The sequence below is a fragment of the Oryx dammah genome, unplaced genomic scaffold (assembly GCF_014754425.2).
Source record: "Oryx dammah isolate SB20612 unplaced genomic scaffold, SCBI_Odam_1.1 HiC_scaffold_28, whole genome shotgun sequence".
NCBI lineage: Eukaryota > Metazoa > Chordata > Mammalia > Artiodactyla > Bovidae > Oryx > Oryx dammah.
Genome location: NW_024070212.1, coordinates 110,074,075 through 110,096,409, shown reverse-complemented (window position 1 = coordinate 110,096,409; position 22,335 = coordinate 110,074,075). Strand labels below are relative to the sequence as shown.

The 22,335-nt window shown below is 46.9% G+C and overlaps 1 protein-coding gene across 2 annotated transcripts in view; it reads right to left on the bottom strand.

Moving 5' to 3' along the window:
* Positions 1 to 22,335, bottom strand: part of CSMD2 (CUB and Sushi multiple domains 2) — a 677,707-nt gene that overhangs the window by 5,168 nt on the left and 650,204 nt on the right. For both annotated transcript variants that reach the window (XM_040231766.1, XM_040231767.1), the window contains 11 exons: positions 17,565 to 17,747; positions 13,655 to 13,831; positions 12,111 to 12,290; positions 11,607 to 11,780; positions 8,883 to 9,056; positions 8,490 to 8,563; positions 5,346 to 5,457; positions 4,608 to 4,787; positions 3,665 to 3,727; positions 2,210 to 2,371; positions 315 to 427 (listed from right to left, as the gene is read on the bottom strand). In XM_040231766.1, the coding sequence (XP_040087700.1) occupies positions 315 to 427; positions 2,210 to 2,371; positions 3,665 to 3,727; positions 4,608 to 4,787; positions 5,346 to 5,457; positions 8,490 to 8,563; positions 8,883 to 9,056; positions 11,607 to 11,780; positions 12,111 to 12,290; positions 13,655 to 13,831; positions 17,565 to 17,747 (1,592 nt within the window). The remainder of the gene's footprint in view (positions 1 to 314; positions 428 to 2,209; positions 2,372 to 3,664; positions 3,728 to 4,607; positions 4,788 to 5,345; positions 5,458 to 8,489; positions 8,564 to 8,882; positions 9,057 to 11,606; positions 11,781 to 12,110; positions 12,291 to 13,654; positions 13,832 to 17,564; positions 17,748 to 22,335) is intronic.

Here is a 22,335-nt window from a genome sequence, read left to right as displayed (position 1 = left end):
AGTTCCCTGTGCTGGACAGTAGGTCCTTGTGGGTTATAATTCTGTTTTCTGCTCACACTTAAGAATCTATCTCACTCAGATACACCAACCTCTAGACTCAGCCTCCTGGCCCTTTTTGTCTTTTCACTTCACTAGCAGATGGGGACTCCCTCTCCCAGTCCTGGCCCCATAGAAGCCCTCCTCCCAAGCCTCCACATCGATCCTAAGAGTTTCCACCCACTTCGTCCCCCTCCTTCCGGCCAGTGACATGGGAATCAGTTACAGGGCAAGGACACAGGGAGGTCAAGGCCTGAGTGAGGTTCTGTTGAACTTACATGCCCATCTAAAGCCCAGTGATCATCTTTGAACTTATTCACAAAGATCTCCACAGGCCCTGTAATCTGGTAAACTTGAAGGAGGAGATGGAAATCTTCTTTCTTATAAATTCCTGGGAAAAGAAAGTTCAGAGGGTACACTTGAAAGATCGGGTAACTTTTCAAAACCCAAGTTTGTGGGTATGTGGGTGTGAGTGTCTGAGTAGGATTTTTTTTTAATTAATTATTTTCGGCTGTGTTGGGTTTTTGCTGCCTTTGGGGCTTTCCTCTAGCTGCTGTGAGTGGGGGCCACTCTCGAGTTGCTGTGCATGGGCCTCTCATTGCAGTGGCTTCTCTTGCAGCAGCACATTCTTGGTGCACAGGCTTTAGGAGCTGTGGTTCCCAGGCTCTAGAGCACAGGCTTAATAGTTGTGGCACATGGGCTTAATTGCTCTGCGGCATTTGAGATCCTCCTGGAGCAGGGATCAAAGCTGTGTTCCTGTGTTGGCAGGTGGATTCTTTACCACGGAGCCACCAGGGACGCCCCTGAGCAGGGTTTCATGTGTAGATGTTGCTATAAACATCCCGTGTATAACTGGAGTTAGACAAGTGCAGTGTGGCCTGTGAGTTTGTGTAGGCTGAAATGTGAGGATATGCAAGAATGTGCATATGTGTGCTAATAAACAACTGGATTACTGGTCTGTGGTTGTGTTCCTGTTTAGACATGCATGCTTGAGAGTAAAGGGAATAGGGTTTTGTATATGTTAAGGGTCAGTTAACACATGGTGTGCTTATAATTCAGTGGGTGCAGGGAATATATGAGGGCACGTGTACCAGAGCGTGTGGATGTGTTTAGGACTCCGTTTTAGAGCAACTGAGTGAATATGAACGTTAGTTTTGTTTGCGTGTGCACGCATGAATGAGTGTGACCGCATGCAGGGTTGTGTATCCACTCATGTTTCCATCGATCTGCCCATCTATTCAATAAACTTTTGCTTTCCAAGATATTTAGTTTTTCTGATTGTATAAAATTTGAAAATTGGGGAAATTTTGGCAAATGCAGAGATGCATGAAGAAAGAAAATTCATTCCTGGTCTCATTTCTGAGAAATAACCACTGTTAACGACATAGGTGTAATTACTTTCAATTTTCTTTCTTATGAATATATTTTTTTCCTTTTAAAAACTGGAGTCAAATTTTACATGCATTATAGTGGGTGTACTTTCTCCCAAATTGGCATAATATTTTATCCAGCAGACATACTATAATTAATATATCCATTTCTTTTGAGACAATTTTCTATTCCTAGGTGTTATGTTATACAATTAGCCCATTCTTTTTTCACAAATGTTTGATTCCCTCTATAACTCTTTCTTATGATAAAAATTCTTAGCAGTGTAATTGATGGGTCCACTCATTTTCATGGCCCTTGATACAAATTGCCAAATTATTTTGCTCAACGACACTATTTCATACTTTGACCAGTACTACCTTCACTGGACTAGCACCAAAATTTATGGCTTAAAAAAAGTGGAATAGGCGGAAAGTGACATTTTCCACTTCTTTTGATTATTGCTAAAAATATTTTTCCATTTGTTTATTAACTGTACTTTGGCTTCTGGGAGTTATCTGCCTCTATTTTAGGTTTGGTTTTTAGGGATATCTGTCTATCTTTCTTTATTTGTAAGAGTTTTTTTTTTTTTTCCTACTTTCAATTTACTAATGCTTGTCATCTAACCATTTCCCTGTAGTCGGTGGTGCTTTTACCATGTAAACAAAGATGAGTAGACATTTTCTCTTCCCCTGCCTACCAGACCAATCTGAGCCTTGCAGGACAGCACGAGGAAGTGACGTTTGAGCGTGTGCCATCACCCTCACCATCTGGCAGGTTTTCCTGTAGGTGGCCTGCACCTTACCAGACAAGTGCAGCTCCACGCCGCTGTGGTCAATCATGGTGGCGTTGACCTTGCTGTTGATGGCCTGGAAACCAGTCACCCTGAGCATGGCTGGCTGCTTCTTCCCCTGGTACTCATAGGCCCCTTTCCAGAGGGAATTCTTGGCAAAAACATCCCCAGGAACTACAGGAGTTAAGAAACAGACGTGAGAGGGACTTTCACATGTGCTGGCAGAACTGAGGCCCCCTGATGACTGACCCCAGTTCACGCCCTTAGACTGTCTTCCCCAGCGTCTAACATGCGGGGGGGGGGCGGGGCGCGGGGGCGCGGCTGGAGTGCTCTGATCTCCTTGTGATCCTGTGTGTCTCAGAGCGGATGGGTGGAGGGAAAGAGAGGGAGAGAGAAAGTGGATGGAGAAAAAGGAAAAAATCAAAGTGTGTGTGTGTGAGAGAGAGAGAGAGAGGAAGGGAGAGAGAGAGAAAGAGGGAGTGAATGAACTAGAAGAGAGAAGGAGAAAAAACAAGAGGGAAGGGGTTGAAAAGATGGAGAAAGGGAAAAAGAGAGGAGAAAAAAACCAACGTCAGTATTAAGCTGTAGATAGGAGCATGGACGAAGGCAGTCAGGCAGAAGTGGACTCTCACCTTGGCCTCTCCCTTATCGGTTGTTTGACCATGTGCAAAAGCCTCCACTTCCTCACCTGTGCAGGCCACACCTGCAGCTCTGTAAATGGGGGCCATCCCACTTACCTCATCAGGGGTTAAATGATTGTTAAATCATAAAAGCATAAAATGAATGACTCCTATTAAAACTGCTATTTATCCTTATAACAATTTTCTAAGGAGAGTATCATGAATCCTATTTTAATGAAAGGTCAACTGAAGCTCAAGAGGTGAAGGTTATTTGTCCAAGGACACAGCTGGTCAGTGACCAAAATGGAACTTGAATTGAGCTTGATGCCAAATCTAATCTTTTCTTGAATAACACACACACTAATATGGTAAATAAAAGAATATGGTTCAAAAATGGATATGATAAGTCTAGAATACTTTTGCGTTAGTCAGGCCACACCTGTAGTTCCGAGCCCGTTCTGGACATCACACTTGGAAAGACACAATACCTATCTTAATAACATAACCCTTTCCAGCAAGCTCCCTCAGCAAGACCTGTGTCTGTATGGCCACACACTGCCTGGACCTGTGCCAGGAGGGGTTGGGGCAGTCTGTGGCTCCAGAGCTTGAAGCTCTGGACATGTTTCTAGAAGGCTTTGGTCTTTCTTCTGCATGCGTTTTCTGTTTCCCGCAAGCTGACTTCCTTCTGAGGTCCACCTGGGGTCGGGAAGTAGATGGGGAACTCTGTTGGGCTCTGTAGACTGCTTCCGTGCCTTTCCACTGAGTACTCAGAAACTCATGTGCACGTTCCTGGGTAACTAGATGAAGGAAGCAACACCAGTTTCTTCAGCCAAAGCTCTAGACATACCAGAAGCTTGGGTGAGTGGAGGCTCCCGGGCAGTGTTGATGGGTCTCCCACTGGGCCGGACCTCTGCTGGGGAAACAGAAGGGAAGGAGACAGGTTCAGCCTCTAGTCTCTGCTCTATTAGAAAAAATAAAGGCCACCTCACCGACATTAGGTCAATGGGGTCTTTGAAATCTTGGACTTATCCTCTCAGACCAGGTGGTGGGCCCCTCTCAGAATGATACGAAGAGTTAGGGGTTTCCCTGGTAGTCCATTGGTAAGAGTCCATGCTTCCAGCGTAGGAGGCCTGGGTTTGACCCCTGGTCGGGGAACGAGATTCTACAGGAATGAAGCACAGGAGGAGGGAGGTCTGGGACTTCTTGGTGAGCCTGAGGGACAGGTGAGTGGGTGCTGTTTTATCAAGGTTATGAGATGCATAGATGCAAAATGCATTATTCCAGTTTAGTGGAACACAGAGTTTTTCTCTGTCTGATGATTAAGTATAACCCTTAAGTAAGTAAGTAAGTGTTAGTCACCCAGTCATGCCCGACTCTTTGCAACCCCATGGACTGTACCAGGCTCTTCTGTCCATGAGATTTTCCAGGCGAGGATACTGGAGTGGGTTGCCATTTCCGTCTCCAGGGGATCTTCCAGACCCAGGGATCGAACCCAGATCTCCTGCACCGCAGGCAGATTCGTTACCGACTGAGCTACAAGGGAAGCTATACCCAACACCTGGGAGCAGTGTTCAAGCTCAGGTAGAAAGATAAAACTTGGGATGGCTTCACTATGAGCTCTTTAGATTGCTCTGGTTTCACCTCCTAGACTCAACACCTCAGAAAATCAGAAGCAGATTTTCCAGCCTCTGGAAATAACACTTCTTTCTTTTCTTTGGCCCTCTCACTCAAGCTCAGCTGTCCCCTTTGGCCTCCCACCCTGGAGAGGTTCACCGAGGGGGCACACGCACCCAGGCAGATGGGTGGTTTGCCTGTCCAGCTGCCATCTGCTTTGCAGGTTCGGTGCTCGGAGCCGCCCTTGAGGGAGAAGCCTTCCTGGCAGGAATAGATGAGCGTATAGCCCATGGAGGGCAGGTCCAGCGCCCCAACGTTGGCATGGCTTGGTGTCTCCGGCTGCTTGCAGTGGTGGGCTGGATGAGAGGAAAGACACTGCTGGGTAGGGGGAGATTGAGGTCTCCAGGAGGCCTCTTCCCCATGCCCCTGTTTCTCAATGGAACAGCCCCATCCTTTCCTTATGGGCCCCTTTCATGGCCAGCATCCCCTCCCATACCCCACCCCAGCCTTGATGTCTATGCAAGTGGTCAAGACGGAGGTCATGTGGATAATGACTAAGTTGACCCTGAGGGAACCTAGGCACTTTTCTTGAGGGAAAGGGAGTAATTACAGTCAAAAGCCTGAAGTTTTCCATCCTGAGGGTGGGCCTTGTCACTGTTGGTATCTGCAGCCATGGGAAAGTTCTTTCTTTTTCTTTGCTAAGGCATAGGAATTGCCTTTGAATACCAGAAAGGCTTTTGTGCAGAAATATCTTCTGGGGGTGGGGGCCCCAAGGGGTAAGGACTACAAAGAGATCACTACAGTCCCAAGAAGAAGTTGTGAGGTCCCTGTCACTCAGAGCATTCAAGCACATCCTGGAGGCCCAGGTCAGGGAGGTTATGAGCTGCTGAGAGGAGTTATCTGGGAGCACTCACGGACACAGTCGGGTGGCGTTCCACTCCAGGTCAGGTTGGGCAGACACGTCCTGGAGGTGGAGCCCTGGAGCAGGTAACCTTTCTGACAACGGAAGAGCACGGTGCTTCCAACCTGTAGCCGGGATGGAGGTTCCCAGGATCACCTTCCATCCAGTGATGCTTCACACCCATCCTTTGACTGGTTACTTCCCCACCACCCTACTGCTACCCACCCTTCTGCTTCTCTGCCTGATTACATCGTACTTATCCCTTGAGGCAGCTTACATTATGCCTCTTCCACTAGGCTTCCCCCAACTCCCTGGGCCAGGTCAATGCTCTTGTGGGATATAACTCAGTCCACTACAATGGATCGAGTACCTGACTCAGAATCAGAAGACCCTGGCTGTGAGCTCTGGCATCCACTGGCTGCACGAAACTCTCTACATCTCAGCCCCTCTGGTACAGACTTGGGATGAACAGCCCCACCAAAACTACAGCGGAATGTTGTGACGCACAAACGTGGGGGTGGGTTTGGAAGCATTTTCTAACATTTGAAGAACTGTGGGAAGTACAATATTACTGTGCAAGTCTCTTCCCTCCATGACTGTATAGATTCTTTTCAGGACATGTCCCCTGTAGAATCTAGAGCTGTGCTTTGTAAATATCTCATGAGCAGAATTGCCACCCTCCCTGTCATCTCTCCCCCTGCTCCACCCTCACCCTCCACTAGCCCCCTCACTGTCTGACTTGATATTCCCTGCAACCACCAGCTCCATATCTCTGCTTCCAATCCACGGGGTACAACGCTGCCAGCTTAGCTTCCTAAAGTGCATCCTGGATCACATTGCTTTCCAGCTCAAAACCCTCACATGTCTCTATGATGCCCAGGAGCAAATCAAACTCAAGGTGAAACTTAACTTTCATGGCCTGCCTCCATGCCCACTTCTGTATTTCATCACTTTATTCAACAAATGGCACCTCTCTACACCCAGCTGGGCAAATAAAAACCCTCAGGTCATTGTTGCTTCCTCCCTTTCCTTCAACCCTCCATCCAATCCATCAATAAGTCTTCTTGGCTCTACCTCCTGATCCCTTTGAATCTCTACCTGATCCCTTTGAATCTCTCTAGGTCCACTATGTCCACTCTGCGTCCACTGTCGCTACCCCTGCTCAGCTCAGTCCCACTCTCATCGTTCTCTCAAGATGCTGAAGTACTGTCCTTTCTAAATTCTTCCATTCCTAACCCCTAATACCTCAGGGTCCTGAGTGATAGTTCAAATGATGGATCACATTAAGTCCCTTTCAAATGGTTTCCCGTGACATGGAGAATAAAATCCAAAATGCTTATCATGGTTTCAAGGCCTGACCTGACCCAGTTCACGCCCCTCTCTTTTTAAAATTTATTAGGTGATATTTGGTGTGTAAGAAGAATATATGGCAAATATATAGACCTGAATCATCACAATAAAATGGACACTTTAAGTGGAGCCCGCTCCTCAACTTATGGGCTGGAACAGCATCAGTAAGGTTGTAACTATCTAGGTGTTTCTTCTCTGTTGTGTTGCTCGGCTCCCTCAGTGATAACCAGTCTCTTCAATTTTGTGTTTTTCATTTCCTTGCATCGTTAGAAAGTAATTCTATCACATACGTGCGTGCATGCATGCTAAATCCTTCAGCCGTGTCCAACACTTTGCGACCCCATGGACCGCAGCCCACCAGGCTCCTCTCTCCATGGAATTCTCCCGGCAAGGAGACTGAAGTGGGTTGCCATGACTTCCTCCAGGGGGGTCTTTCCAACCCAGGGATCGAACCCGTGTCTCTTGCCTCTCCTGCACTGGCAGGTGGGTTCTTTCCCACTAGTGCCATCTGGAAGCCCGCTATCACACATGTGAGCATATATATCTAAAGAGAGTAAGTTTTTCTTGGTTTCAATATTCCTTGAAATAGTCTCCTTTGACATTCAGCACTGTTTCTGAGATTCATCTGTGTTGTGTGGCGATGAACCACCGGTGGCCACGCCATGGTTTTCCTCATTTCTTGGTAACATGTATGAGAGTGTCTCCGGGGTTGGCTTCTATGACTGGGGCCTCTGGGTCACAGGATGTGTGAATATTTAACTTCACAGGGCAGTGCCAAGTGAAGAGAAGGAGGCTTTCAAACCCAGGCTAGCACTTGGGCTTCACGTCCTTCTCCTCTCTCGTTATCCTCTGGGCCTGCTGGCGGGCCTGCTTGCTAGTCCCGCAACCTGCCTTGGCCGCCGACTGCCAGGTACGCCCGCCCTTCTCACCAAGGGCACCACAGTCCAAGCTCAGGAAACCTCTCCCCTTACTACACTTTCTAAAACAGCACCCCCACTTCCCGCCACACCCCTGTGTACCGAGCCACGCGCCGTGCTTGCTGGTTGCAGAAATGATCTTGCTCATTTATCACCACCAGCCCTTAGAGGCCCTTGGCTTGTTTTGTTCTCACTGTATTTCTAGTGCCTAGAATACTTTACAGCAGTAAATATTTGTCAAACGTGGTCCTTGTGAATAAATGTCATTGCTTGGCTAGATCCTGACCTGCCATTTCCGGTGTGGTCCCTGAGAGTCCCCTGGGCACATCGGGGGCTCCGGTTCATTGTCCTGCCTTGAACATGCCCCCTCCTTTCCTGCTTCCTTCTGCTCAGAGAGGCCCATCCAGGTCCAAGTCCTTTCCTTTTGAAGCTCCCTCTGAGATGTGTCCCTGGAGGCTGTATCTGGCTGGGATGGGCCAGCCTCCCGTGTGGCACCTGCTTGCTCTGCCCACCGGGTCTGGGCCCCCTAGGGTATGGCTTCCCCGGGGACAGGAGGTTTACCGGTCTCACTCATTCCCGTATTCCTGTAAACGCCCTGTCCCCATCACACGGGGCTACTGAGCAGTGTCTATGGAGCTACACGTGAATCGTGCTCTTCCACACCAGCTTCTCTGATTGGTGGAAACACCTGCCCGTTTCTGCAGGTGGGCGGGGGGGAGAGGGGCTGCCATGCTGCATGGCTTGAAGAGACAGGCTGCTTTCTCTCTTCAGGTTCCCATGTCTCGTCCACCCCCAGTGCTGTCCTGAGGAAGGCCCCTGGGTCCTCTGAGACTGACAGTGACCGGAAGGGACAGGAGGCACAGAGACCTGAGCTTGGTGGACCCTGTTACCTGGTAGCCTTGGGAGCTGTTCTGTATCCCGAACTGCGGCATGCCGGGGTCCACACATGTGGTCAGTGTGGGGTCTGGATTGCAAAAACAAAGAAACAGACCACGGTCACAGAAACTTTTGTGGTCCCTGCACATCCTGAGAAACAGACATGAGAAAGGGGACGGAGGCATGTCCTGATGGCCCGGCCTTTTGGACTCTCCCCTCGCGTCATCCCCTAGCTGACTGTGATTCCCGGCAGCATATGAACGCTGGCTACTTCACATCTTGTTTTAAGGAGCTCAGAGGAGCACTTGCTCCATTTTGCAGATGAGACAGGGAAGAAAATTCATCATCTTGAGCCCTAAAGAAGGATGTCCACCAGCAGGGACACCCTGCTCCCGGTCACCTCTCACCTATGCAGCTGGGCTGAGTACCACTCCATGTCCCATCTGACTGGCAGAACCTCCGTGGAGAGCCCACCAGCACCAGAGGGGGCTGGCAGGAGAAGGAGACAGACGACCTGTAGGAGAATCCTCGGTCCTCTCTCCTGCCTCGGGCTGGGACGCCAGGATCTCCACAGAACACAGCTGGGGAGAAGAGGGAGAGAGGCAGGTCCAAGTCGCTGTCTAGGGCTCAGTCTGCTCACCCCCCCTTCACCGCCACCCAGTCACTGGTCTTTGCACTGCTCTCCTCCTGGCTCCCCTTGAACTCTGGCTGTGGAGAAGCCCTGCGTCAGCGCTGCACCTGCCTCAGTGCCACTCTGTGGCTTCCTCTCCTTTCCAGATTCAAATGCTTATTAGTCACCATATCCACGTAAAGGAGTAACATTACAGGAAGTTCAGACCATCCAGTGAAAATAAACTCACCCGACTACCCAAAGGTTTTGCATTTTTGTGCTCCTTCCCTTCTAGTGTTTGTCCAGCTGTATGGAAACACGTGTGTGCCTGCAAACCCAGTGTCCAGATGCTGTTGACTTTGCTTTGTTCACTTGCTATTCTGTCCACATGTCCCGTGTTTATGACATTATGATCACTTACCGGCTATACAAATCTGCAATGAGATGCTGTATAAAATGATTACAGCTGATCACAACCTTCTTCTTAGGCATTTTCTATTATTATAAAGTTACATGTGGCTTTTGTTTAACTTGTATTATTTCCTTAGGAGAATTCTCTAGGAGTGAACTTATTATCTTTAAAGGTTTGAGTGTGTTTGCAGCTTTTGACCTGTATAGCCGAATGTCCTTCCAAAGACTGTGCACTTACCCTACAAGTAAGCAGGGTCTAAGAGTGTCCATTTCATTTGGATCAGCAGAGAGGATCTTAAAAAACTGACTACGGAAGTCAAAGTTCCCTAAGACATCACTTCAAGCCTGAGGAACATTCTTTGTGCTATGCTTGTGGGTGTGTATGTGTGTGTGTGTGTTTGTGTGTGTGTGTGTGTGTACACAGTTAAGAGGTTGGAAATCAGATGCAAAAATCAAATGGAAGCCTGGTCCTGGAATCTGGAGAGCCTGGATGGACCAATCAGAAGTCCATGAAAGGCTGAGCTGATCAAAAGTCCCCACATTCAAGAAGCAGCAACTCTTGGATGACAAAGAGCGAGCAGCTCAGTTCTGCTAAGAAGCAATGTGATGCCAATTAAAATCTTAGATATCTTAAAATCTTAGACATCTTTTAAAACTTCTCAGGTTGGTAAATATTAATAATATTGGCCAAATCAATTGTTTATGAGGGTGTGAGTCAAGAAATAGTCTCATCAACTGCAGGTGGGAGTGTAAATAGGAACACTTTTTCCAGAAGACATTTTGGCAACATGTATCAAGAAGTATGGTGTGCTGCAGAGCCCAGCATCCTCAGTCCTAGGACTTTACCACAAGGGTAAAGAAGTACTCCTTTTGAAGCTGCTTATTGCAGAACTGTTTGTAACATGGTTAAACTGGAGATCCAAATTTATCACTGGTAGGGGAAGATTAAAATGGTGTGGCATCTATAATAGAGGAATTCTTTTTAAAACCATTAAAAAGGATGATGTATAGATTAGTACATATTGACAGAGCAAGGAGCTGATGGCCTGTCAATGAATACAAGTTGTGAACAGCGTGATTCAATACCATTTATAGAAAATTGCGTATATACTGCTATCCATGCAAGAATGCTTAGTGATTGTGTGGAAGTGTAATGACAAGCCTAACTGGTTATCTTTGGAAAGTGAGGGTTCAGATGATTCTTTCATTCTTCTTTGCATTTTCAGATATAGGACATTTTTAGAAATGATAACCATAATTCATTGTTTAAAAGCAATTCAGCTATTTCCCAAGAAAATGCAAGGTGTCCAGACTGAACCTGGAGACTTGCCATCCTCCTCATGTTCCCTGGAAGGGATGTCAAGGCCTAAAGGCTTAACCATAAAACTCATGCTGCTTGTCCTGGGTCAACTTTTACTGGCCTTCATCTCTGCTGAAATTTCCCAAATTGAAGTAAAGTTTCAGAGGTCCCCAAACAGTGTCATGAGTTATGCTGACAGTTTTCTGCAGCATTAGATAAATGCCAAGCAGAAAGAAAAAATAGGTCCTACCATTTGTCCAAAGCATGGGCACGGAGAAAACCTTCCAGAGCCTGATTATGGGGTAAGACATGAATAAGTGACCTGGACTCTCCTTCTCTGGGGGATGTGGTAAGAAATGAGCCCTGGAAAGGACTTGGGGCTCTTCAAGACATAATCAGGGCAGGCAGATAAGAAACGATCCTCTCGCTGGAAAATCACAAGTGTCCCAGGGCAGGGTCTCATCCTTAAAGTCAGGCATGTCTCCTGTACTGCCCCACCTGCCCACCTCTGACTCCATCTTTGGGTTCTATCCCATCCAGTTAACAGCTTTTCCAGTTAGGAAGCATCTCCCGTATCTGGTTTAATTTCCCTCCACTGTGATGCCACCCAGTGACCGGAGCCAGGGCTCAATGAAGATACTCTCACATTCTTCCTTTACGATCCCTTCCTTTCTTAATAGTGATCTTTGACAAAGCTCCCTGATTTGGAGAGGGGAGCCTCATTCTAGGCCTTCCAGCAGCAGAGTTCTGAGCGGGGAAGGAGAGGAGCAAGCAGATGGGTGCCCCGGAGGCCCCCTGTGAGCGACTTACGGAAACACTGAGGCAGCTCTCCGGTCCAGGACCCGTTCCCCTCACAGGTGAGCACTGCGGGCAGGGAGAGCTGGTACCCCTCCAAGCAGGCGTACGTCACGCTTGAGCCCCACATGAAGTCGGATCCCACCACTTTCCCGTTGGGGATGAGCTGAGGCGGCTTGCACATGATAGCTGGGGGAGACCAAGGTAGGTGGAGTGCTGGGGCTGCCCTGGGGAACCCAGGCTAAGTGAGAGCAATCAGGAGCCACCCCTCTTCCCTTGGGAGCTCGGTCTCGTTGCACCTTCCAACCACGTGCTCCTCCCTGCACCACCCTGTCCTCCAGGTTCAAGGCCCAGGACCTTCCCACTGCCTCCCTGCAGATGTTCAGGAACCACTCCCACCTCACACACCCCCAGATAAGACGTTAGGGCTCTGCTTCATCACCCACTCCCTTCCAGGTGTTCAAAGCTTTTGTACCTGCTCCAGCCCTGCGTCCACACATCTGTAGCCCCCAGACACACCTTTGCAGACTGGCTTGGTGCCGTTCCACGTCCGGTCCTTGGTGCAGCTTAGCACAGACACCCTGTGCGACTCCATCATGTAGCCAGGGACGCACTGGTAGGTGACAGTTCTGTTGTACCTGAAGTCACTGCCCAGCCGGAGGCCGTTGGCTGGAACCCCAGGGTCGCCGCAGTTTATGACTAGGACGTGGAGAGAGAGCCTCGTTCACTCCCAGCACAGACTCCTTCCTCCTTAGCATCCCAACACCATCCCGATCACTCCCCACATGTTTGGGAAGGAAAACTGTCACAGAAGGGATGAGGCATCTCCTCCCAGGTTCCCAGTTGGGGTGCCATTCATTCTAACTCCCTGCAGCCAAGTCTCCCTGAAAAGGCTGTCCTACACCCCCGGCCTTGCTGCACCATCCTTACACACCCCAGCAACTTGGGCTGGGAAACCCATCTTGTTCATGTAAAGCCCACTCCTCTAAGAGGAAGTATTCAGAGGGCTCCCTTCATAAATGAGGCTGGGGACCAGAGGGAGGGATGTTTCCAGGTTGAAGAGCCTAAGATGTGTTGATGGACCACATGATGGACCTAAGATGTGTTGATAAGACAGTTTGTCTGCTGGGAAGGGCATCTTACTGACTGCTCTTCTGCCCAGGAGGCCTCCATGGGCCCGGTGGACTAGGAGCAGGGCCTTGTGACTGAGGCAGTGGTCATTCCTGTGTTACAGTATCAAGTGAGGGTGGGGATTGGTGAGCTCTGACCTTGGAACAACAGTGAAGCTGACAGGGGGTTTCAGATGGAGCCTGGAAACACAGCTAGGACTCTGAAAGGGAGATTGTTGTATAAGATTCCCTTTTATAATCACTTCCTTCCATCTGGGCCCCACAGCGATTTGCTTTTCAAGGAAAAGGGTCTGGAGTTGCTTTTAGGAGAAGCAAGAAAGAGGAGCCAGGCTGGGGCGGGAATGGACTGAAGGGAGAAATGGAGCTAACAAAGATGACAGGTGGCAGCAGCTTTAAGATAGAAAGAGAGTCAGGCTCAGCACTGGGGGTTTGCCCTAAAAGAGAAAAAGAAAGCCCCAGGAACTGGCCAGAGCCTGGAGAACAGCAATGGCATATTTTGAAGCTCTCTTGAGCCTCACTTGTCTCATGTGGGAAAGCGGAGCTAATAGTGGCTGAGCTGGTAAAGAATCCGCTTGCAACGCGGGAGACCTGGCTTCGATTCCTGGGTTGGGAAGATCCCCTGGAGAAAGGAAAGGCTACTCACTCCAGTATTCTGGCCTGGAGAATCGTGGGGGCACAAAGAGTCAGACACAACGGAGTGAGTTTCACTTTCCTAGTTTCACAGGGGATTGTGATGAGCATCAAAAGATCCGAAAACAAAGCACTTTGCTCAGGGGCAGTCCCACAGAACGTGCTCAGTAAACGGAGGCGACTTGTATGATCCTCATTCCGGGTCACGTCCCTCAACGCCAGCCAGTCTTCCCAGTCTCTGGCAGACAGCCTTCTCCTCTGGCGTGGAGGAGCCCCACTGCCATGGAGCCCAGAAGCTCTCACCTGTGCACTCCGGATCACTGCCTGTCCAGGTGCCATTGACCGAGCAGTGCCGGCTAAGTAGGCCTGTGGCATAGTAGCCTTCCCGACACTCATAGACGATGGAGCTGGAGAAAACCAGGCCGTCACTGAACAGGACTCGGGCATTGCTTGGAGTCCCAGGATTCCCGCAAGAGATCACTAGGAAGCCGAAAGAACACATTACTCATCAGAACAACGGCAGGCATCCCCCGGGGTTAGGCTAAGTCCTGCCCAGAGTGGAGGCCACAGGTTACATCAGAAGCCTGTGGATTGAAAGCATCCCTGTTGGGATGCTCCCATGTCTGATCATCTCACCCTCAGAAGAGGAGGAGAGACCTGGAGGGATTTTTACAGATTTCTAAAAATTAAAGACCATGTCTGTTTTGTTATCACACCTAAAATTTTAAATGATTCCTTCGTATCACCAAATAGCCAAGCAGTGCTTAGGCTTCCTCAAGACTCTGTCTGTATCTCTTTTTTTTAATAGTTGATTTGTTTGAATCATAAAGGTCCACATATGACATTTGATTGGCATGTCTCTAAGACTCTCTGAATCCAGAGGTTACTGGATTACCCGCTCCTGTAATTTATCTGTCACAGAAATCAGGGCATTTAACTGGTAGAACTTCCCACTTTCTGGATTTTACTAACTTGGTGAATGAGGCATTGTTCAATATGCTCCTCTATCATTAGCGCAGTCAAGTTCTACTTCTTGACAAAGGTACTTTGCAAGTGGTTTTGTGTTTTTATCACATCACATTAGAGGCAGAGAGTGTGTGGTTGCCTCCTTGTTAATGATGTTGAGGCTGCTCAGTGGGTCACATCTGCCTGCCTCATCTGGCATTATTAAGCTCCTATTAGTTGCCATTTAATGGTTTCAGTAGAAAGTAAACATTGTTGACCAGATTCACTAGGGGATAGAAATGGTATCATTTTAATTCTACAATTCTTTTTACATTAAAAAATTTTAGATTATTTGTTTAACTTTTTATTTTATATTGGAGTATAGTTGATTATCAATGTTGTGATAGTTTCAGGTGTAAAGCACAGTAATTCAGTTATTCATACACATGTATCTATTGTTTTTCAAGTTTTTTTCCCACTTAGGTTGCCATATAATATTGAGCAGAGTTTCCTATGCTAGACAGTAGATCCCTGTTGATCAATTCCAGAATTCTTTCTGCTTTAGCTCGGGTTCTTTAGTAAAGAACTTGCCCATCATCAAATATTTGCTTACCCTGAAATAGAGTTCACACAGGAAGGTTGGACTAATGCTTGATTAAAAAAAAAAATAAATCATATATGAGAATAATTAGTTGGTTCCCTAGCAAGCTCCAAAGGATAATCATTTGAATTCACAGATTTAAGTTTCTTCGTTATGTTGCCTTCTGCTGTCACTTTTATTTTTATTGACATTCAAATTATTCCATCTCTGACGAAGGGAAACCCTTTCAAGTTGGCTCCTGAGTTCCTCTGACATGACCCAGTTGTGTTTCGTAGATTCCTTGCTGGAGTGACAAGAGTTTCCATGTTAATTTTGTATGTTTCCTGCTCCAGTCCTGGAATCAGTCATTTCCCTAAAGAGCTCTGGTTCCTTTTAATGGACAATGGATTTAAAACCTACAGTCTGGGCATTAAGGGTACTCATTGCTACAGAGCTGGTCATTGATTCTAGACTTTTAGATTGGGAAAATAACTTTTCAGATTGAAAATACATTATGAGTTTATACTGATATTACGAAGCCAAGTTTAGAATGAAGAGTTTTTCCTTAACTTTTTCATCTTTTATATGATACCTCTTTTATTTTAAAATCTTGGTTCTTAATGACAATAAATAATTTTTACTTGCTTTATCCATATAGAGTATGGTATTATATATGTAACAGTTTCAGAATTGTCACTCCAATTTGATTACCAGCAGTATGATTGCTAAAACCATACAGTTTTAGAACCAGTTTAAGATTTCATTGCAGTTCTTTGTCCTTAGGATATATATGCCATATTCAAATTTCATTTTTTCAAGTCAACTGAAATAATTCTCTGGGTTACTAAATCACCAGCTTGCCACATAGTTAAGTTCATTTGTTTCCATTTTGATATTTGATAGAGATTACTTGTTTCTAATTTTTCACTTAATTTTATTTTGTAAGTATGTATGCCATTTACATGGTCCCATAGTCCCAAAATGATAAGAATCATTTTGTAGATCAGATAAGCCTTAGTACCCATTGACTCAACAAGTATTGTGCGGCGTAGGTACCGGAAATGCAGTGATGACTGAGCTATGACCTCTGCCTTTGAGGAGCCCAGTCTCTCTTAAGAACCTACCTATAAACAGGTGAATTAAAATATGATGTGATTTCCCTACACTTGAAGGGAAAAAGCACTAAGAAGGGAGTGGCTTACTGGGGCTGGAGATAAGAATTTGAGTAGAACCTTGAAAGGTAACTGGGAGCTTGTCAAGGGAAGTCACAAAGAGCTGTGTACATGTGACACACACACACAACCTCATTCAACAAACACTTGCTTCCAGGTTGAAACTCTTAGCCACCTACTTTCTGTTCCCTGAACCCTCCTGACATGGTGACTGATTCCATCCTGGGGTCTGGGTGGCAAGAAAGGGAATCTGGTCACAGTGGATATGTGAGAGTATAGTAACTTCTTTCCTTGCCAATACACTCATTACCACAAGCTTACTATGCCTCTTACTATGCCTACAAAATCCTATAAAAACTGACTTTGCACCCCCAGAAAGGCAGGACTTTGGACAGACAAGTGAGAGAGGGCACTGACCCCATCTGTGTCATTTCCTGGGCAGGTGTCCCCGGACACGGGCCAGAGCATCTCCCCTTGCTCTCCAGGACCATGCTGCAATCTCAAGTCCATGCAGCCCATTCTCTAACCACTGCCATTTATTTCTACAAAAGGGGAGAGAGTCCATGCAGCCCATTCTCTAACCACTGCCGTTTATTTCTTTGGCTCACTGCCTCTGGAATTGGTTTCCTGCTGATTGGGAAAACCTCTAATCCAATGATCTTGTCACCTCTTCATAGCCTCTTACTCCACTGATGATCCTGTCCCCTCCATGCCCAGCCTAGATGCTAACATCCGTCACAATCACTGCTTTGTCTCCCTTGCCACTTTCTTTATGCCTTGGTCACCTATGCTTAGTTATTAGTTACCTAGTAAAACCCTAACTACACTTAATGCTTCACCTACCCTGTGTCTGAAACTATGTAGCAAAATGTGCTTGAACAAAAACCCAGATGAATGCTGTCACTTTAAGTTAATGGCTCTTGCCTCAATGAGCCCTTGGTGCTGCCGCCTGGTAATTATATATTTCCCTGTTTCTCTATTCCATGCCCACTTCTCCCTTGCTAGATGACGACTGTATATTGTGTCTTTCCTCTTCCCCCACTGAGGCCATCCCAAGAACCATCATTAAGGGCTTATATTACTTTTAAAGTGATTTGTAAAATTGGATTGTGTATTTTTTTTTTTTTGGCACTTTGGATGTTCGTTTAATCTTAAACTGTAAGCTCCAGAGGGGAAAGTGTGTCTGGCTTGGCCACCATTGTGTCTCTAGCATATACTATACCATTTGGCACATGGTTGTTGAATGAAGCTATATGGAAACAAGTGAGCAAATCTGCAAAACTTAGTGTATCCTGGTATCTTCCCTTCTGAGGTTAGGGTGGGGAATATGTTTGCCTTTGGATTACTAATGAGATGAACGTGAACTCTCTGTTGATGTTCCCTCTCCACCTGGCCAAGGGTTTAAATGGGGCCTTTGATTTTATCTGTGCGGGTGAGGGCAGGCATGAGGGAGCAGGAAAACAGGGGAAGACCTTGGGGCAGGCAAAGGGGAGAAGCAGAATGTCACATACATTACCTCCACACTCAGGCTGCACGCCGCTCCACGAGCCGTTGGCTTGACAAGTTCGCTCTGATGACCCCCGGAGCACGTGGCCAGCTTCACAGCTGAAGCGCATTAGGCTGCCCGGGGCAAAGCTGTCCCCCAGACGGATGCCGTGGGCTGGGATGCCAGGGTCACCACAGACTCCTATGCTGGTTCCTATGGACCAGAACCAAAAAACCCCACTGTTTTTAGCAGGGAAGGAAAGAGAATGGCAGAGTGGGAGAAAGAGTTGGAGCTCTGTTATGGGGAAGCAGGGGGCCCTAAGAAAGAGGGCAGTGAGACCGTGTGTGCCTGAGTCACCTGAACAGGCTTCTGTCTGAGTACTCAGTGGCCAAATGACACATAGATCTGAGGTCACGTGTGAGGCCCTGGGGCCCGAACCACAAGGGAGGAAAGAAGGCAGACGGAAGCCTTTGTGCAAGAAGTCCTGCCTCCATTCTTGGCTGGTGCCAGTGTGGTCCAAGCTGACCTTCTCCCTTTCACCTCTTCTCCACCATCTGCTGAGCCGGTACCCTCTCCATTCCCCGTTCCACTGTCTTAGCTCAGCTGCTCAACATCTCTTGCCTGAACTTTACTGCAGGAGCCTTGTAATGAATAGTCCCTTCTCTTAAACTCTCCCTCTAATCCATCCTCACTTTCTCTTTAAATCTTAACAATGAACAACCACAACTATTTGATTTTTGTTCTCTCTTGCTGAAACACCTCCTCTGGCTTCCCACTGCTGAGAGAATAAAGTTCAAACTTCTAGCAGAGTTGTTGCTCAATAGTCAAGCTTGAATTTTGATCCTGGGCCTTTACCTGAGGCTTTCTTATTCACAGATTATGCAATTACAGGTAAGCTCTGGATTAAACATTTTTGATCTCTCATTTCATTCTTTCTTTGCCCCCTGACTCCTGCCATATTTCTGCATTTACCTGATTTCTGATCTTGTACAAACCCACCCAAGAGAGTTTTAAGGACCCAAGAGGTGAAGGAAGGTAAAGAACAGGAGATAAAGCTATCTACTATCGGTGGGAGCCAGCTCATCTCAGGATGCAGAGATTCATGGGAGACACCACTAGATCAGACTTGGTCACGGTGAGCTTGAGGAAGGAGAAAGAAAATTGAGGGCTAAATGGCAACTGCATGAGAAGATAGTTTCCAAGTGATGTGGAATGTATCTCCTCATGAATCCATGTATGTAGGCATCAATAGAAACATCTCAATGACCACATTTTGGGGCTTCCCTGGTAGCTCAGCGGTAAAGAATCTGCTTGTCAATGCAGGAGACGTGGGTTCAACTTCTGGGTCAGGAAGATCCCCTAGAGAAAAGAATGGCAATCCATTCCAGTACTCTTGCCTGGGAAATCTGGAGGAGCCTGGTGGGTTACAGTCCGCAGGGCTGCAAAGAGTTAGACATGGCTTAGTGACTAAAGAACAACCGCAAAGACACATTTGGTTAGTTGGTATAAAAAAACACTTAAGCCATGTGCCTCGTCATCTACTGTTGCTGTATCTGCCTCTCAGTTTTGGGATTATTTCCTCTCCTAGTCTAGTTTCAGAATATAACAATACTGTATAACCCCATGTTCCCCATTCTACTGCCTACCAAGGAAGGGGGATTCACTCAGCCTTTCAAAAATATGAGAAAAGACAGCCCCTCATATTTGGCCAGGTTTTCTTATCTTTTGACATTTTCCAGATGTAGTTCATGCAACAGGCAGTACAGGGTCCGCCTGAAGGCAATCCTGATGGTGAATCGCTCTGACTCCCCCACTGGCTAGCTGGCCTCAGCTGGAGGCAGCACTATTGTACAATAGGCCCAAGGGTGGATTCTCTGGTCCTGGGCATTGTCTGACAGAACAGCCTCTACTGAAGTGTTCCGCCTCTGTTTCAACAATATAAGGAAGTCTGGCATAGGACACTGCACTATGGGGGCAGGTGGCAACTGTTGACTCTTTACTGAAGAGGTACTCAGCAAGATGCTGCTGCTGCAGAGATGGGCAGTTAACTCCCCACAGTGTCTCAGATGCCAGAAATCTCGGCAAGTGCTCGATGGCCCAGAGACCTAAGATTTCTGTTTTGCATCATCTGGGTGCACTGACTGAACTGAATGAGGCTCGAAAATTTGACCTTGGAACTCCTGAATGTGTGTGTGTGTTTTTAGGACTGGCACGAGATGCTGTTGCAAAAGATATCTGTAAGTTTCAGGAGTGGAAGAACTACAGTCCAGGGCACACCTAGCATTACTTCCTCATCATCTATTCTTGTCATCTCTCACTTTCTTATCTAAGGTATTTAAGATTCATTCATTCCTCAGCCGCAGTATTTATGGAATAACTTCTAATCCTGTCCTCAGAAGTCTCCAGGAAAGGGCTGCCTGTGATTCTGGTCTCCTAAGAGTCTGTCATCCTTGAGGAAGACATGGGCAAATGGAGATTGCAACTGTTCTTCAGAATGTTCAGGATCAGAGATCAAACAGTTTCATGAAACACACTCCCCAATGAGCGGGGTTTGTATTTTCTGAAGGTTCCTTTCTTGCTTCTTACTTTTTATTGTTCTCAACTGTCAGCCTGTTTCCAGTCTCCCCTTGACCTGTGATGTGGCCAAGGAAAACTCTCTTCTTCCACATGCAGGATGAGGAATTAGGAAGTCAAAAAATTATGAAATCTGACAAGGCTTTTCAGAGGGTTTAAAGCTCAGTGATGCAGCTTTGACAAGAATTATTTTTATATTTCTATAAGGTCATTTCCCAGCCTTTGCAAACACAACTTCAGAGAAGGATAATTACAAATTAGGAGAAAGGACTTTGGACTTTGTGCTTTGGGTCAGGAGACTTAACTGTGGTTAGTTACACATGGTAGTAAGTAGGAGATGCTGAAGGCTTTCTGGTTTCTCCTTCCCCTACCTCATACTTCCTTTTCCCATGGAGAACAGATTCCTAAATACATAATATAGACTCTAAGAACACCATTAGCCTTGTGTCCTGTAAAAGTGTCTAGAGGGAGGAGCTTTACGCAAAACACCAAAGAGACTGGGGCAAATGCATGTTTGGATGGTATTTGGATGCAAAATGCATGCCTTTCCCTTTTGGAGCATTTCTTCCTCCTGGAATTTGCTCTGTGGACAACTCAGGAGGCCTCAATATACATGATCCTTGACTTCCCCCTGCCAGCCTCCCAAGACACTTCCAACAGAGGTCCAAACACACAGAAGTCTGGGGCCTGGCTAACTGGCTAAGGGAGTCCCAGTGGCTTGTACACAGTCTTGCCAGTTCATGAACTGGGCAGTTAATGAGATTAATAAGGGTGAGAGGCCAAAGTCTTGGGTCGTAACAGAGTGATGTGTCTGGGATTGTCCTGGGCAGCCCACAATCCTTTGAAACAAATTCTCAGTGCTTCAGGAATTTCTCCTTTCTTAGGAGACCTAACTAATATCTGTGGGTATTCCAGTCCCACCAAATAGATGGAGAAACAATGGAAACAGTGACAGACTTTCTTTCTTGGGCTCCAAAATCACTGCCGATGGTGACTGCAGCCATGAAACTAAAAGATGCTTGCTCCTTGGAAGAAAAGCATATTAAAAAGTAGAGACGTTATTTTGCCAACAAAGGTCCATATAGTCAAAACCATGGTTTTTCCAGTAGTCATTATGGATGTGAGAGTTGGACCATAAAGAAGGCCGAAAGCAGAAGAATTGCTGCTTTTGAACTGTGGTGCTGGAGAAGACTCTTAAGAGCCCCTTGGACTGCAAGGAGATCAAACCAGTCAACTCTAAAGGAAATCAACCCTGAATATTCATCGGAAGGACTGATGCTGAAGCTTTAATACTGATGTGAAGAGCTGACTCATTAGAAAAGACCCTGATGCTGGGAAAGATTGAGGGCAAGAGGAACAGGGAATGACAGAGGACGAGATGGTTGGATGGTCAATGGACATGAGTTTGAGCAAGCTCTGGGAGATGGTGAAGGACAGGGAAGCCTGGCATGCTGCAGTCCACGGGGTCGCAAAGAGTTGGACACGACTGAGTGACTGAACAAAAACAACATGCTGGCAGTGCCCTAAATTTTGGAAGACAGGCTCATCTGGGAATCTCAAACTGCAGGAGCAGATGCATGTCTTATAGGTGAGGTCCCACTTCAAGGAGAAGCCTTCTATATTAGAAGGAGGTCACCAGTCAATCCTGAAAGAAATGAACCCTGAAATTCACTGGAAGCTCTGATGCTGAAGCTGAAGCTCCTATACTTTGGCCATCTAATGCAATGAGCTGACTCACTGGACTCCGATGCTGACACTCAAAGACTCTGATGCTGGGAAAGATTGAGGGCAGGAGGAGAATGGGGTGACAGAGGAAGAGATGGTTGGATGGCATCACTGACTCAATAGACATGAGTTTAAGCAAAGTCTGGGAGATAGTGAAGGACAGGGAAGCCTGGCATGCTGCAGTCCATTGGGTCATAAACAATCGGACATGACTTAGTGACTGAACAACAGGATCCTTATATCTCGAGGGCATCTGTGATGGGAAGGGGTAGGAGTTAATTTCAATGCCAAAATGGGCTTCTTGAGAAGTGTCAAGCCACATGAACAGTTGCCCTCTTCGGGTGACATCCTATGTGGAATCCCTTCTTGAGGCCAGGCAAGCTCACCCCAAAGAAGAGAAAGCTGTGGGGTGCTAATTGTTTTGCCTTGGTGGTTTCTGTCATTAGTAGGACAATTCAATTTCAAATATTTTTGTTCTTTTATGACATTACAGATGAGTATC